Below are 14,999 nucleotides of genomic sequence, written 5' to 3'. Positions count from 1 at the left end.
TTTCCCTAGAACAGATTACTTGAAAGAAAATTACAATGTCAAAAGATATATATATATATAGAGAGAGAGAGATGTATATGTATATAAAATTTAATGTTTTCAATAGATATTGCCAAATTTCTTTCCAAAACGTATTCTCAAAAGATGTGTTAATGAGGATGCTATATTATACTATTTTTATAAGCGTTTGGATGGTATTTTCAAAAATTACATTGATAGAAGAAAAACATTCATATCTCATTTTATAGTTGCATTTCTTTGGCTGCTAATTACATCATTTTTTTCCAGTTTCATTGACATATAATTTGCATACAGCACTGTATAAGTTTATGGTGCACAGCATAATGATTTGACTTACATATAAGAGGCTAGTATTTCTTAATTCTCTTTTTATACTAAAAAAAATAAAAGGCTTGGAGGTGTGTGTCATATTTAAAGATCTATTGGAGAGGGGATACATTGTTTAGAAAACAAAGAGAGAATCCTTTGGAAATTCAGTTAAGGACATCCTTCCGGGTAAAATGTAATCTTAAGAGGTCACAAAGGAGGCAACTCTTTTGGAGATTCCATGCTGTAGGTCCTTAGCAACATTTTGTTGTGAAGGATGGAATGCACTCATACGTTCCATGGTTCAAGTAAGAGACTTCTTTAGAGAAAATAGTCCAAATTGGGCATCCATTCAAAAGCCATGAAAGATATTGTTATCTATGGTCATTAACTGTAAAATATCAGTATGATTTCTCACTGCTGCCCAAGTGAAGGGCTCAGTTGCCTTGATGCCTCTGTTATTGTAGGAAGAAGCAAAGGGGTAATTACATCTTATTGCTGTAAAATTTACAAAGGGTTCAGGATGTGGTGAAGGCCAGTTGAAATGAGAGAAATCTGGACTGTCTGCTCTAATTCTGTGCAATGAACAACGAGTCAACATCATTTGGAAATGTCATTTATTGACAGTCCTTTCCCCCAGGACCTGGGATTTGAGCAGGAGACCCCATTACACAGATAACTCCCAGTGGTGTTGATGGAAATTACCTGCATAACCAACTCTCCTGCCCACATAAAATGCCAGATGCCTGAGAGCATTTTCAATTGCAATGTACCTCCCTTTGCAAAAGAGCTAATTGCATCTGCTTTCCTTTCCTTTAGGTACCCAAGCATGGACCGGAATAATGAAGAGATACGTGTATTAGCTGTAGCCCTTTGAACCACGCAAGAAGGAAATCAACAGTGTGGACAGGGCTGGAAGCGTTACCACACTCGCTTGTTGGAATAAATGAAGAATGGGCTTGTGATTATGCTGACATCCCAGCATGAATCTGGTGGACCTGTGGTTAACTCGTTCCCTCTCCATGTGTCTCCTCCTACAAAGTTTTGTTCTTATGATACTGTGCTTTCATTCCGCCAGTATGTGTCCCAAGGGCTGTCTTTGTTCTTCCTCTGGGGGTTTAAATGTCACCTGTAGCAATGCAAATCTCAAGGAAATACCTAGAGATCTTCCTCCTGAAACAGTCTTACTGTATCTGGACTCCAATCAGATCACATCCATCCCCAATGAGATTTTTAAGGACCTCCATCAACTAAGAGTTCTCAACCTGTCCAAAAATGGCATTGAGTTTATCGATGAGCATGCCTTCAAAGGAGTCGCTGAAACTCTGCAGACTCTGGACTTGTCTGACAACCGGATTCAGAGCGTGCACAAAAACGCTTTCAATAACCTGAAGGCCAGGGCCAGGATTGCCAACAACCCCTGGCACTGCGACTGTACGCTCCAGCAAGTTCTGAGGGGCATGGTGTCCAATCACGAGACAGCCCACAATGTGATCTGCAAGACCTCCGTGCTGGATGAACACGCCGGGAGACCGTTCCTCAATGCTGCCAATGATGCTGACCTTTGTAACCTCCCTAAAAAAACGACTGATTATGCCATGCTGGTCACCATGTTTGGCTGGTTCACCATGGTGATCTCGTATGTGGTGTATTATGTGAGGCAAAATCAGGAAGATGCGCGAAGACACCTTGAATACTTGAAATCCCTGCCGAGCAGGCAAAAGAAAGCCGACGAACCCGACGATATTAGTACAGTGGTGTAGTGTCCGAACTGACTGGCATGGAAAAAGAAATCCGTTTGGGATTGCAGTAGAATAAGTGGTTTACTTCTCTCATCCATTGTAAACATTTGAAACTTTGTATCTCAGTTTCTTTTGAATCATGCCACTGTTGAACTTTTAACAAACATGACAGCATAACAAATCATTTTCGTTTAGGTGATCCACCCCTCCGTTGTACTCCTGGTGGTATATTCCTGAGTCAGCTACTTCTCTGAACCTTAGTTCTATCCATCTCAGTATTTAATAATGAAATTTATTTTTTTAATTTGAAACCAAATAAAAGCCTAACTTTGAACCATGAAAACCAGAGTGACTTATTGGTCCAGAAAACAGGACAGTCATTCCATTGCTTTAAAGAGAAACAGACAACTCTTGTGAACCTAAAGAATGATCACAGTGAGAGATGTTATTAAGTTCTACTGTACACTGGGGCGCCATAGCTGAGCTATCAGCCAAGGAAAATATGTCAGACTTCAAAATACTAAGCCTTAGGAAACTTAAGTGATAATACATAGCGTGGCAACCTGCAGAGGCGTAAGCTGGGCTGTCTCTAGGTGTTTGCTACCTAAAAGTCGGTGTATTTAGCAAAACACACTACTTGTACTCTATGCTAGACACATGGGAAAAAAAAAAAGGAGCACATAGTCTGTCCTCAGGATTACCTTCTGGTGGACAGAGGTGTGTGACCAACATAGAAATAGCCATGCCAAAAAGGAAGGTCTTAATAATCATGTGGCATCAACTGCGTGCAAGCATGGTGCGAGGCATTTGTATACGATGACTCCAAACCCTGACCCCCAGGGGAGAAAGTGACAACCACCCCATCTGCAGAGGAGGAAGCCGTGCGTGAAAGAAGTCCAGTGACCTGCCAAGTAGAAAGTATCAGAACTCGAACTTGAACCAAGTCTCCTTGACTCCAAAGACTGAGGTCTTCTCATTATGTTCTGACTGGGTTGGCTGATAGAGGTATAATTTACATATTAAAAAATGCACCCATGTTAAGCGTACAGTTCCATATATTTGATAAATGCAAACACCTGTGTATCAAGATAGTCTGTCCCTGACATTGTTCAGAGATAGGAGAAAGCTCATTTGGTGCTCGGAGGAGGGAATTGTGTTTCTTCGGGTTTAAGCTGCAGTTAAAGGTCATCCTTGAGACTTGGGTGGGATCTCATCAGATGCTGTAGGTGAGGAAGGTAAAGGAAGCAGAACACAGGGATAAAAGTAGGGAGGTGTGTGGGACGAAGGGGTCTATGTAACAGGAAGCGAGAGACGGGGCTGGAGCCACGTCATGGGAACTCGACCCCAGACTCAGGAATAAAAGTAACTAATACTGTTTATGGAACACTTACACCAAGCACTTTCTTTGGGTTGTCTTGGTTAATCCTACCATTACCCTATGAGATAGTCTTCTGTGAATGACGAATCAGAGACGCAGGAGTTTAAGTAGTTAATTCAGGATCCTAGAGAAGTATTATAAGCTTGTAAGAAGTATTGCAGATATTGAAACCCAGTCAGTCAACTCCAGAACCAACGGACCTCTTAGCTGCTATACTGTATGCTTTGCCGTTGTAGACTTTTACTACTTCAAGTTGCTGGTTCGCCAGACCTAGAGGTTTGCAGACTCCCAAGGGATGGTTTCATTAAGAAATAACAGCAAAAATAGCCCTTTGAGGGGATTAAGTAGGAAGGAAGGATCCTTTGCCATTTTGACGGACGTAGCCTTCTCCAGCTCATATGAGGTTATCTTTGGGCCTTCAGGAATCACATTTCTGCCCTTGGAAAGCACCATGGTTTCTATCCGTAACAATAGTGTCTTGCAAAGTTTAGCAGTGTGAACCCTATGGATCAGCCAGCCCAAGATTTGCCGTCTGACATTCAGAGCAGTATGGCTGGGCTCATGGCACACACCTCACGGCCACCGGCTTTTCATGCCTGCGTTAGCCTTACTGAAAAGTATGAGGTCTCGTGTAGAAGCCTGAGATGTGAAATTCAGGATGCGGGCCCTAGAACTCCTGCATCCCCGTGAGAAGGAAGCCACATTATCTGCCTGTGCTAACTGGATTTGAACGCCTTGCAGCAACACTGGAGCTTTGCTGAAGATTTAACACCCCCTGGAGGACAACCTTATAATATATCTCTGTGAGTATTACCATAGAAAGATGCCTAACAGAATACGCTTTTTTTTTTCTCCCTAAAGAATAGAAAAATCAAGGCTTTGCTAAGACAACCTTTTAAAACAGTCAATAAATTAATTGTGTTTATCTGAGTGTGTGAATCACATTCATTTAGAAAAGCTTTCATAAATCACATAATCCATTTCAGGTTGCTTCTTCCAAAATAATCTGTATATTCTTAGGAATAAGAGCTTATTTTCCTACTGCCCAATTATATTAGTCGAGTGAAAGTACCTGTCAAGGGGAAAAAAACCTCTGAAATGTGTTGATGTAGAGTCCTGGTCTTGTCCAGTTGTGGCCAAGTTCAACTCCCACATTTTAGTTTGTAATTCTCCACATACGTAGAGTTAAAAGCACATCCTAGGTTAATCCCTTTCCCTGCCTGTATGTTTCCAGTTAACAGTGCCATAAGTGCAAGTGCTTACAAAAACCTAATGTCTTAAATTGCCATGAATTGGAATATATAAGCCGTTGGAGGAGAAAATTAATTCTTTTTTTTTTTTTTAAACAAATAACAGGCTACAGGACCCCTTCAGGGCCAAAACTGAAAGGAAATACTCTTCCCATCAGCCTGTAGGAATGATGTCAGGGAGTGGAAAGAGCTTCCTGAAGCTCACGGCTGGCTGTATAGAAAAAGGCCCAATGTGCACACCCTGGCTTTGATCCCAACACGCTCCTTAATTTCCAAACCCTTGCACATGTTTACGTTACATGGAGAGCAACTTATTTTAGGGCTGTAAGGTTTTTGAAACGAACTATTATCTGATGCACATGGCGTCTTCCCTTCTGAATATTCTACATAACAGCTTCTTTGCTCAGCTCTCTCCTTTGGCATCACTCTTTTAACTTCAACCTTTATTTATTTATTTTTTAAATTTTTATTTTATATTGGAGTGTAGTGGATTAACAATGTTGTGTTCGTTTCAGGTGTACAGCAAAGTGGTTCAGTTATACATATATAAGCATGTATTCTTTATACTCAACAAAATGCATTGAGAAAAAAAAGGAGAGATGTGAGTTACACAGTTTTACAATGTACAGGGTTGGGAGTAACTCAGATCAAGTCAGAAAATTTACTTTCTATCATTAAATGTCTGGAGTTTGTTGAATGAATGGACACTCTTTCCAAACCAAATTTCTTCCCAGAATTCAGCTTAAACTAAGGGAATTACATCGTGAAGCTTTTTCTGAGGAGCTTGGTTAGTGTCTTGGAAGCTTGTTTGGTATGCAGGAAATACTTTTTTTTTTTAATTTATTTTTTTTATACAGCAGGTTCTTATTAGTTATCTATTTTATACATATTAGTGAATACATGTCAATCCCAATCTCCCAATTCATCACACCACCACCACCCTTCACCGCTTTCCCTCCTTGGTGTCCATACGTTTGTTCTCTACATCTGTGTCTCAATTTCTGCCCTGCAAACCGGTTCATCTGTACCATTTTTCTAGGTTCCACATACATATGCAGGAAATACTTTTATTTCTCTTTTGCATCTGCCAGAGGAATGGGTTCACTATTCACAGGCCTTCATAGATCTGTCAAAGCTTATCTTGCCCAGGCTTAGCGACTGCCTTCTGTATGATCTTGGTCAGTCAGAGGTGGCCACCGAAAGGCTATCACAGCATCAATGCAGCCAGCAGAGGCGACAGGGCAGGGACTCAGCCCCAGTCTCAGACAGTCCTAGACTGGAGCCCAGTGGTCTCTGAGCCTCTTCCCAGGATTTAACATGGGTTGAAACGTCTGCAGCTGTTGAATAATAATGGTTATCTCAGCAGTTGTTTTCACATAGTATCAATATATATTACAGAGATAAATATCTCAGTAGTTCTCAATGTCCAGTGGGAAACTTGAGAAAGTTACCCTCATGTATTTTTTAAAAAATTTTTCTTGGAATATAGTTGATTTACAATGCTGTGTTAGTTTCAGGTGTACAGCAAAGTGGTTCAGTTATACATATACATGTAACTATTCTTTTTCAGATTCTTTTCCCTTTTGGGTTATTACAGAATATTGAATAGAGTCTCCTGTGCATACAGTAGGTCCTTGTTGGTTATCTGTTTTATATATAGTAGTGTGTATCTGCCAGTCTCAGACTCCCAATTTACCCCTCCCTAACCTCAACCTTTTAAATGAAAAAAATACCTGGGAATTTAAATCTAATCGTTGACAAAGTGCTTATCTCTGAAGCAAGGCAAATCATACAACATGCCAACCCGACTCAAACAGTTTTCAGAAAGTGATAAAAAGTTATGTAATGGAAGATTTAACTTTCAAGAACGCATTGGCAAATCATAAGGCACTGATATACAAAGTCTGCCATGTACGTGTTGTTCTTTTTTATATCCTTCTTTGATTACCCACAATAATTCTTGTTCTGACATCCACCAGCGTAAGGCAGCCTGGGGTGTGGGTAGGCTTTTCTTATTGGCTCATACAGTAAGTTCTCTCATTTGTCTGGCACAGCTGGAGAGTGGAAAATTCTGCTTAATTAAATGTTCATGTTACTAGAGATAGGTGAACTCCTAGAATGTCAGGAATGGAAGAGTCCTAGAGATGATCTCATCCACTGATTTCTCAGGTGTTGACATTGAAATCCCTACAGGCTTGGGGATTAGAGCTCACATCTCCATATACCCGTGCAGTGTCCCTAATAGGCCTCTCCTGATAAACTGCTCCCCAGTCTTCAAAGAAACAGAACAACATAATATTACACACAGTGAAAACATCATTGGCTATCAGCAAGTGTCTTTGAGGGTTTGGAATGCACTTAAGGTTCCTACATTGCCACAGAGTTGTAATAAAGAATATCTATGAATGTTAAGATATAATGAGAGGATTATTTTCCCTTTCACAAATAGGCCCTGGATAATGTGTTCTGTGCTGTGCATGGTCTGGCTTCCCTGTGGAGAGATGGAGAAGATGATCCTGATGCACCTTCCTGGGTAGGGAGAGATGATTAGCATTTGCTTCTTTGAGTAGCAGCATAAACCCAGGGTGGTCAAGTACAGCCCTGCCGGCAAAAGGGGAGTGATTGCCCTTATGTGACGTTCTACTCTGTTTCCAGAGCTGTTGTCAGCCTGGCTTCCCAAAGTGGTACCACTGATTCATCAAGTTGGCTGGGTCTGACCCAGACAAAGTGAACCCAAGGCTAATTCATTTACCACACATTTGCAAATGCCCTCCTCAGCCCTTTCCAAATCCAAATAGGTGAAGTAGGATTTAAGGAAAAGGAAGACCTGAATTCCTCACCCCACATTTGTCCAAACTCATTATATGGATGGTCCCAAATACACCACATGAATTAGTGGGTCACGTAGACCCAGCAGGAGGCACCCCTCAAAGTCCACTTTTTCCATCCAACCCAGGGAATTTATGATCTTGAGGCCACAAGACCACATAGAGTCCTCATACGGCCACATAGAGCCCTATGTTTCATGGGTGAGTGACAGTAAAAGGAAATCCATTTCTCTTTATGGTTCTAACTTCTTCAACATTAAAAGAACCAGAAAGTGGTGTAAATCGCTTAAGAAGTGTGCGCTCTCACACGTGCATGCATGCGAGCGTGTGTCCACATGCATGTTGGGGTAATATGGGGAACTGGGTCCCAAAAGCATCAGGAAAAGAGACAGTGGGAGCAACGAAAACAAAATCTATCTGTCAGTCATTTGATCTAGAGATAGCCCAGGTTTGGGTTTTCCGGGGAAATTATTAGATGTATTTTCAAGACTGTCCCCAAGTTCAGTGAAAACATTTACACTTGTCACTAATGGCAGCTGAGTCGATCAAGTTTGTGAACCGTACTCTTTCTTTAGCTGATGGATTGCCTACATTTTGCTCACTATTTTCAAAAAAGAATCAGTGCATTTACTTTCTTTGCCTGTGGCCGTATGAGCTTCCAACTGACAAAAGTTTTCTGGATCTGACCTCGAAAGCTAAGCCTGTAATGAATACATTGTGGGTTTCTCTGGGGTTGGGACCAAAATTCTCTTTTTTTTCTTTTATATTTCATTTATTTCTTTTCCTCAGGGAAGCATTTGCAAAATGAAAGGTGATCTGAAGTCTGGCTGTTGGGCTAAAGATGAACAAGCCAGCTATTGAGCTAATGGCATTGCTTGTTGAATAGATTTTAAAATGAAGTGGCTCATAGATAACCAACAAGGTTCTACTCTATAGCACAGGGAACTCTACTCAATATCCTGTGATAACCTACATGAGTAAAGAATCTGAAAAAGAATGGATATATATATATGTGTACCTTTATATACATATATCTGTATCTGTACACCTGAAAATAACACAACTTTGTACATCAACTATACTCCAATAAAATTTTAAAAGTAAGATAAAGTGGCTCATAGGGAGAAGGATGGTGCTAATTTACACAAATCCAGCTTCCTTAGGTTGTCCACATTTCTTCTGGAAGAAAGATATAGGAAAGATGTTGGTCTGCTCTCAAAGTCTTTCATCATCACCGACAGTCATGCTGATTCTCTGGCTCTCTGAGAAACAAGCTGCAGTGACAAGAGGAGAATGAGAAGTGAAGAAAACTCGGGAAAGTGCTCCCTGGAAGCAAGGCTCTGGGGGGACAAACAGGACGGACTTTAACTGACATTGACAAGACATTTCATCTTCATATTAAAACATGGACTGAGGAATCCCTGTGTGTAAGTCACAGATAAAGAACCTTACATAAAATAGAAGAACCCTTCATCAAATAGTTTTACCTTTCCCTCACTACAGGTATCGTTTACTTGGCATAGTACTAAGTTCTGTTTGTACCTTTCCTCGTTCTCACGACAGCCCTGCCAAGTGGATACTATCATTGTTCCCATGACACAGATGAGGAGACTGAGGTCCAGAATGACCCAGGATCACTCGGCTGATGTGCAATAGCAGAGCCCTGGTCTAGTCATCTAGCCACAGTGTTTAGTTATGCTGCGTCCTTTCATTTTATGAAGTCTCACCTTAAATTTCATGAGGATAAATGGAGGAGAATGGAGCAAGAGATTTTTCTTAATTGGCACAAGGGAGAAAGGAAGTTCAAAAGAAAAGAAGCACATGCTTTTTCACTCAGCCGGTTAGCAGAGCCTGTGCTTGGGAACCGCATCGGTTCATCCCCTTTTCACACCCATCCTTTCTGCGCCCAGCCCTGAAATCGCACGGACGCGTAAAGGAAACCACGTTCTTGGCGGGACAGATGCATGTGTAGCTCTCAGTCCTGGGAACGATGACCCCCAGTTACCGGGTTGCCGCTGGGACGGGGTTCAGGGTGGTGCTCAAGGCCCTGCTTTGTGGAGCCCCATCTCCCTCGGTCCTACCATATTCATCTGCACCAGGCAAATCGCCCTGGAAGCTCTGGCAGGCCTTCACCAGAGGGTTTTCTCTGGCTTCCACAGCACACTTTGCACTTACACAGAAGCTTGGAGGCACCAGGGAGCTGCCACCTTCTAGGAGTGGCCCACAAGCCACAACTCCTGGGGACTTGGTGGGTAAACACACGGCCCCTCCCTCGCCAGGACGTGCGACCCACTCTGGGTCATCAGAGTCTGTGCTTCTCGAAACGTTGCTGCCACAAAAAGTCAGCTTGTCGCCTCTCATGCAGAGTGAGTGTCGTATGAGCCCATAATAAAGTTCTCCTCTCCACCTCACATGCCAGGAACTTAAGAGAGAAAAAAAAAAAAAAGAAAATCCATGCTGCTAATTTAGTAACTATAGAAGATCTCATAATCCATCTAGCTGCAATTTAATTTCCTTTATTTTGACCTGCTGTTACATGTAAGTTGTCAGTTATTCTGACTGGTTTTAATGTATTATTTGCATGTTTTTAAGTATCTCCTTAAGACCCCTCAAACCCTTGATGTCATTAAACAGGGAAAACATTTATGTTTATTTCCCACCTTTTACATTTCTCTCAAATGTATAGATTGTTTTAGGCTCATTTCTTTCTCTTTTTTAATTGAAGTAGAGTTGATTTACAATGTTGTGTTAGTTACTGCTGTACAGCAAATCGATTCAGTTGTACATATATATATATTCTTTTTTAATATTCTTTTCCATTTTGTTTTATTATATGATATTGAATATAGTTCCCTGTGCTATACAGTAGGACCTTGTCTATCCATTCTATGTATAAAAGCTGACATCTGCTAACCTCAACCTCCCACTCCATCCCTCCCCCAATCCCCTCCCCCTTGGCAACCAGCAGTCTATTCTCTATTAGACTCATTTCTTATTCTGTATTGCTTAAGTTCTAATTTTTATCATTTCTTTCCCCTTGCTTTCATGTCCCCCAAATGTGTGATATCCAATCATCCTTTGCTATGAAACTACACCTGCCCGAATCAACAAGATTCAGAATCAAACATAAGTTCAAGCCTCACAAACTCACAGCCCCCGAATGGATTTTGTTCATGTAATTCCCTCACCCTCTTTGGAAAGAAGGAGGTACAGGGTATGAGAGCATCACTTTCCAAATGAGGAAACTGAGACCTAGAGATGCTTAGTGACCTGCCAAGGTGTCTCCAGGTAAGAGGTGAGAGCTGGGACTTGCAGGAAGTTCTATCCACCTCTCATTTATGAACGATGAGCACCTTTGCAAGGAGAGGAGTAATGATCTGGTTCAAGAGAACACTTGACTTTTGGGGGGTTTTGAAAAATGTCCATATGCATCTCTACTCAAAGTTGGTAGATCATATTGTCATTGTTACTGTTATTTTAAGACAACAAGTAATATTTTAGTGCTTTGTTGTTTTTTTCCTCCCTTTGTGCTTTCCAACTGATGCCATATGTTATCAGCTGAGTGGTGTCCCCTCCAAAGTTATACGTTGAAGTCCTAACCCCCAGTATCTCAGAATGAGACTGTGGGGTTTTTTTTTGTTTTTTTTTGGTTTTTTTGCCAATGCCATGCACCTTGCAGGATCTTAGTTCCCTGACCAGGGACTGAACCCAGGCCCCAGCAGTGAAAGTGCCGAGTCCTAACCACTGGACCACCAGGGAATTTCCTGAATGCGACTGCATTTGGAGATAGGCCTTTAAAGAGATAATTCAGTTAAAATGAGGTCTTTAGGATGGGCCCTCATCAATCTGACTGTTGTCCTTGTAAGAAGAGGAGATCAGGACACACAGAGAGCAGGGATGCATGTGCAGAGAAAGACCACATGAGGATGCAGAGAGAAGGCGCCGTCTGAAGTCAAGGAGACAAGTCTCAGGAGAAACCAACATGCTGGCACCTTGATCTTGGACTTGCAGAACTGTGAGAAAATACACTTCTGTTGTTTAAGTCACCCAGTCTGTGGTACTTGGTTATGGCAGCCCTAACAAGCTAAGACATCACATTAACTCTTGATTCCCAGGGAGAATTTGAAGGTTTTCTTGAGAGGCACTATGAGAAATTTGAAGAAATGCAATTTATCAATGTATGCCATCGCATGTCTGGATCTTCCTGTGTTGCCCTTAGTTTTCAGGGAGAATTTGGTTTTTGAAATGGATCTACCTCTGTCCTTTGGACATGCCGCAGGGCTGGAAAGTAAGTATAAGAGCTCTAAGAAATGAGGACTTTCGTATGGATGTATAGGAACAAGAGACAGAGTGAATATGTGATCAGGTTGTGCTGGCTCCATTTCCAGAAAACAAAGACTATTTTTAAAGGGGAAAATGGCCATAGGTAATAAAACAACTTAATTGGAAGAATGATATAATCATTTGCGTGTCCCCTATTTAATCACATCTGAATTCCACCTCCTGTCCAAGCTTCATTAGAAAATTTCCCCAGAGTTAAAAATCCCAGCCACTCCATTAAACTAGTTGTCCTTAAAAGCAGGGGCTGAAAAGTGGAAAGTTTTTTGGATAAACCACAAGGTCCTACTGTACAGCACAGAGAACTATATTCAATATCCTGTGATAAACCATAATGGAAAAGACTATAAAAAAAAGAATGTGTGTGTGTGTGTGTGTAACTGAATCACTTTGCAGCAGCAATTAACACAACATTGTAAATCAATTATAGTTCAATTAAAAAATATTGATTACAATAAAAAAACATTAAAAAATGGAAAGTATTTTTTTATCAATTCCTTTTTAGCCATTTTCAGGGTAGATTGGCTCAGTTTACAACTTCAATGATCATGTCTTGATGAGGGGCTTTGAAAACTCCAACCAGTATCGTACATGAAGACCCTTACCTTTCACAGAGCAATACAGACAGTCACTGGAGCTGGCTTACCTTTGGTCAGTGGTGCACACAGCTGGCACCAGTTAGGTAGAGACTCAAAAGACTTTTCTACAGGCAAGAAACTTAGACACCAGGAAGCCCATCAGAAAACAGTTAATTGTGCCACAGATTCAGGTGCTGTGAAGGCATAAAGAGCAGAGAGGCCCAATTAAGCCAGTGTTTTTTTTTTGTTTTTTTTTTTAAATTATTTATTTATTTATGGCTGTGTTTGGTCTTCGTTTCTGTGCGAGGGCTTTCTCTAGTTGCAGCAAGCGGGGGCCACTCTTCATCGCAGTGCGCGGGCCTCTCACTATCGCGGCCTCTCTCGCTGCGAGGCACAGGCTCCAGACGCGCAGGCTCAGTAGCTGTGGCTCACGGGCCTAGCTGCTCCGCGGCACGTGGGATCCTCCCAGACCAGGGCTCGAACCCGTGTCCCCTGCATTGGCAGGCAGATTCTCAACCACTGCACCACCAGGGAAGCCCTAAGCCAGTGTTTTAATTTGCCTTGTGGTATGGCAAAAAGGGCATAGGATTTATTTCACTTACAAAATAAAAATAACTTGTGTTTAAACATCTGAGAAGACAATCATGTAGAAAATGAGAGCAATATTAAAGAACATGAAGCAAAAGGTATAAAGTGGTCCAAATCCCACCACTCAGAACTCCTGTTGATATTTTCAGCTTCCCTCTGAACCGCTCTGTCTGTACACATCTGCAGAAGAGGGACATACTATGCTTGCTGTGCAGGTGCATGTAATGGCTTCCTGTTTCCCCTCAACAATGGCAAGACCAGGCCCCTTAATGCTAACATGGCCCTTCCTGACCGCCTCTGTCCGGTTTTCCAGAATGATCTCTTGCCTCTATCCCCCAAACCCACTAGGCTTCTGCCTTTCCCATCTTGAAGTTCCTGGAAACTCCCACTGCCTCTCGTGGGATCCTTTGGAGAGTTCAAGCCCAGATGAGAGGGTAGTCAGTTTTTGCATTTCTGAGAGATACCTGGCAGAAGTGGTCAGAACGAATTGTCAGGAGCGGTGGGATGATTGGGGATGAGGAGCCCAGGTATTTATTGCACTAGATCCAGGTAGAACATGCCGATGAATTGGGCAGAGATGTGGCAGTGGAGATGGAGTTTCAGTGACTTGGAGAGAGGTTAGGGAGATGATCGAGGTCACCATCATCATGGTCACTATCGCCATCATCGTTGTTACTGCTGGGGTCGTGCTCCAACCCTAAAGTCGAATGATTATACATGAAAATAATGGAATCAATGAAGAGGCTTCATAAAACCAGCCTAATTATTCTAGCCGGGCCACATGATTTCACTGTCACGTTCAACCTGATGTAGCCAAAGATAGGTTTGATTTCAACTGCATCGCAGATTAAATGGTCTTACATTTTTCCTTCTGCTTGTCATAAAAGGATGAAGTTCATTTCGTTTGAAGACCTCTTTTAATGAAGGCTTTAAATCTAGAGCGGTAACTGCTTGTCACCTTGCAGGGAGATGACTGAGCCTGGGCTAACGCAGTTTATTAAATTCCTTGTCTAACACTTGACCTGAGAGCTGGAACCAGCTGGAATCTCTGTCTTTTTAGCTCCTCCCACACACGTGGGGATCTGCTGCTTGGGAGACCTGGGCAACCTCTATATTTCATTCAGGAGAGTAGAGTATGAGACGCCTATACCTTGAGCTCACCCCCGCCACTCAAATGGCATCTCATGGAGTCGAAAAGGCCAATAAAAAAATGTTCTATTATAAAGGTAATCCTAGTTGCCAAAAAACAAGATTAAGTGCAATGTTTTTAAGACCCAATATAAGAAAATTCTCCCTGGGACCCTTTTGTGTTGCAGAAATTTAACATCTACCATAAAGCAATGAAAATTGATCACCGTCAGCTAACAACATTTATTAAACAATTGCTATGTGCTAGGTATCACGCTGAGCACTTCCTGGCCTTCCTTGGTTATTCTTCAGAGCAACCTTCTGAAGTAGATACTATTTTCTTTAAATTAATTAATTAGTTATTTATTTATGGCTACGTTGGGTCTTCGTTGCTGCACGCGGGCTTTCTTTAGCTGCGGTCAGCCGGGGCGCCGTTGTGGTGCACGGGTTTCTCGTTGCGGTGGCTTCTCTTGCTGCAGTGCAGGGGCTCTAGATGCTGGCTCAGTAGTTGTGTCACACGGGCTCAGTAGTTGTGACACATGTGCTTAGTTTTTCCAAGGCATGTGGGATCTTCCCGGACCAGGGCTCGAACCCATGTCCCCTGCATCGTCAGGCGGATTCTTAACCACTGTGCCACCAGGGAAGTCCCTGAAGTAGAAGCTATTATGGTTCACATTTTACAGATGGGGGAACAGCAGCATGGAGAGAGCAATGAACACGCTGAGGCCACGCCTTCTCCGAGGTACAGCGGGGATTTCAGTACCACGATCGGACTCCAGCGGCTGCCTCACAATACTGTTCCATGTTTGTCATCCTCATGATAATTAACACGTGGGTTAATT

The 14,999-nt window shown here is 42.1% G+C and overlaps 1 protein-coding gene across 1 annotated transcript; it reads left to right on the top strand.

Moving 5' to 3' along the window:
- The first annotated feature begins 1,191 nt into the window (after window positions 1–1,191).
- On the top strand, window positions 1,192–2,135 carry LRRC3B (leucine rich repeat containing 3B). The gene has a single exon (XM_068547290.1). The coding sequence runs from the start codon at window positions 1,311–1,313 to the stop codon at window positions 2,088–2,090; it is 780 nt and encodes a 259-aa protein (XP_068403391.1). The 5' UTR covers window positions 1,192–1,310; the 3' UTR covers window positions 2,091–2,135.
- The last annotated feature ends 12,864 nt before the right edge of the window (window positions 2,136–14,999 follow it).

This window comes from Eschrichtius robustus, chromosome 6 (genome assembly GCF_028021215.1).
Source record: "Eschrichtius robustus isolate mEscRob2 chromosome 6, mEscRob2.pri, whole genome shotgun sequence".
In the NCBI taxonomy this organism is placed as follows: Eukaryota; Metazoa; Chordata; class Mammalia; order Artiodactyla; family Eschrichtiidae; genus Eschrichtius; species Eschrichtius robustus.
This window is presented reverse-complemented; position numbering and strand designations above follow the sequence as displayed.

Coding starts and splice junctions, on each gene's coding strand:
- LRRC3B (XM_068547290.1), top strand. CDS start 1,311: ATGAATCTGGTGGACCTGTGGTTAACTCGTTCCCTCTCCATGTGTCTC.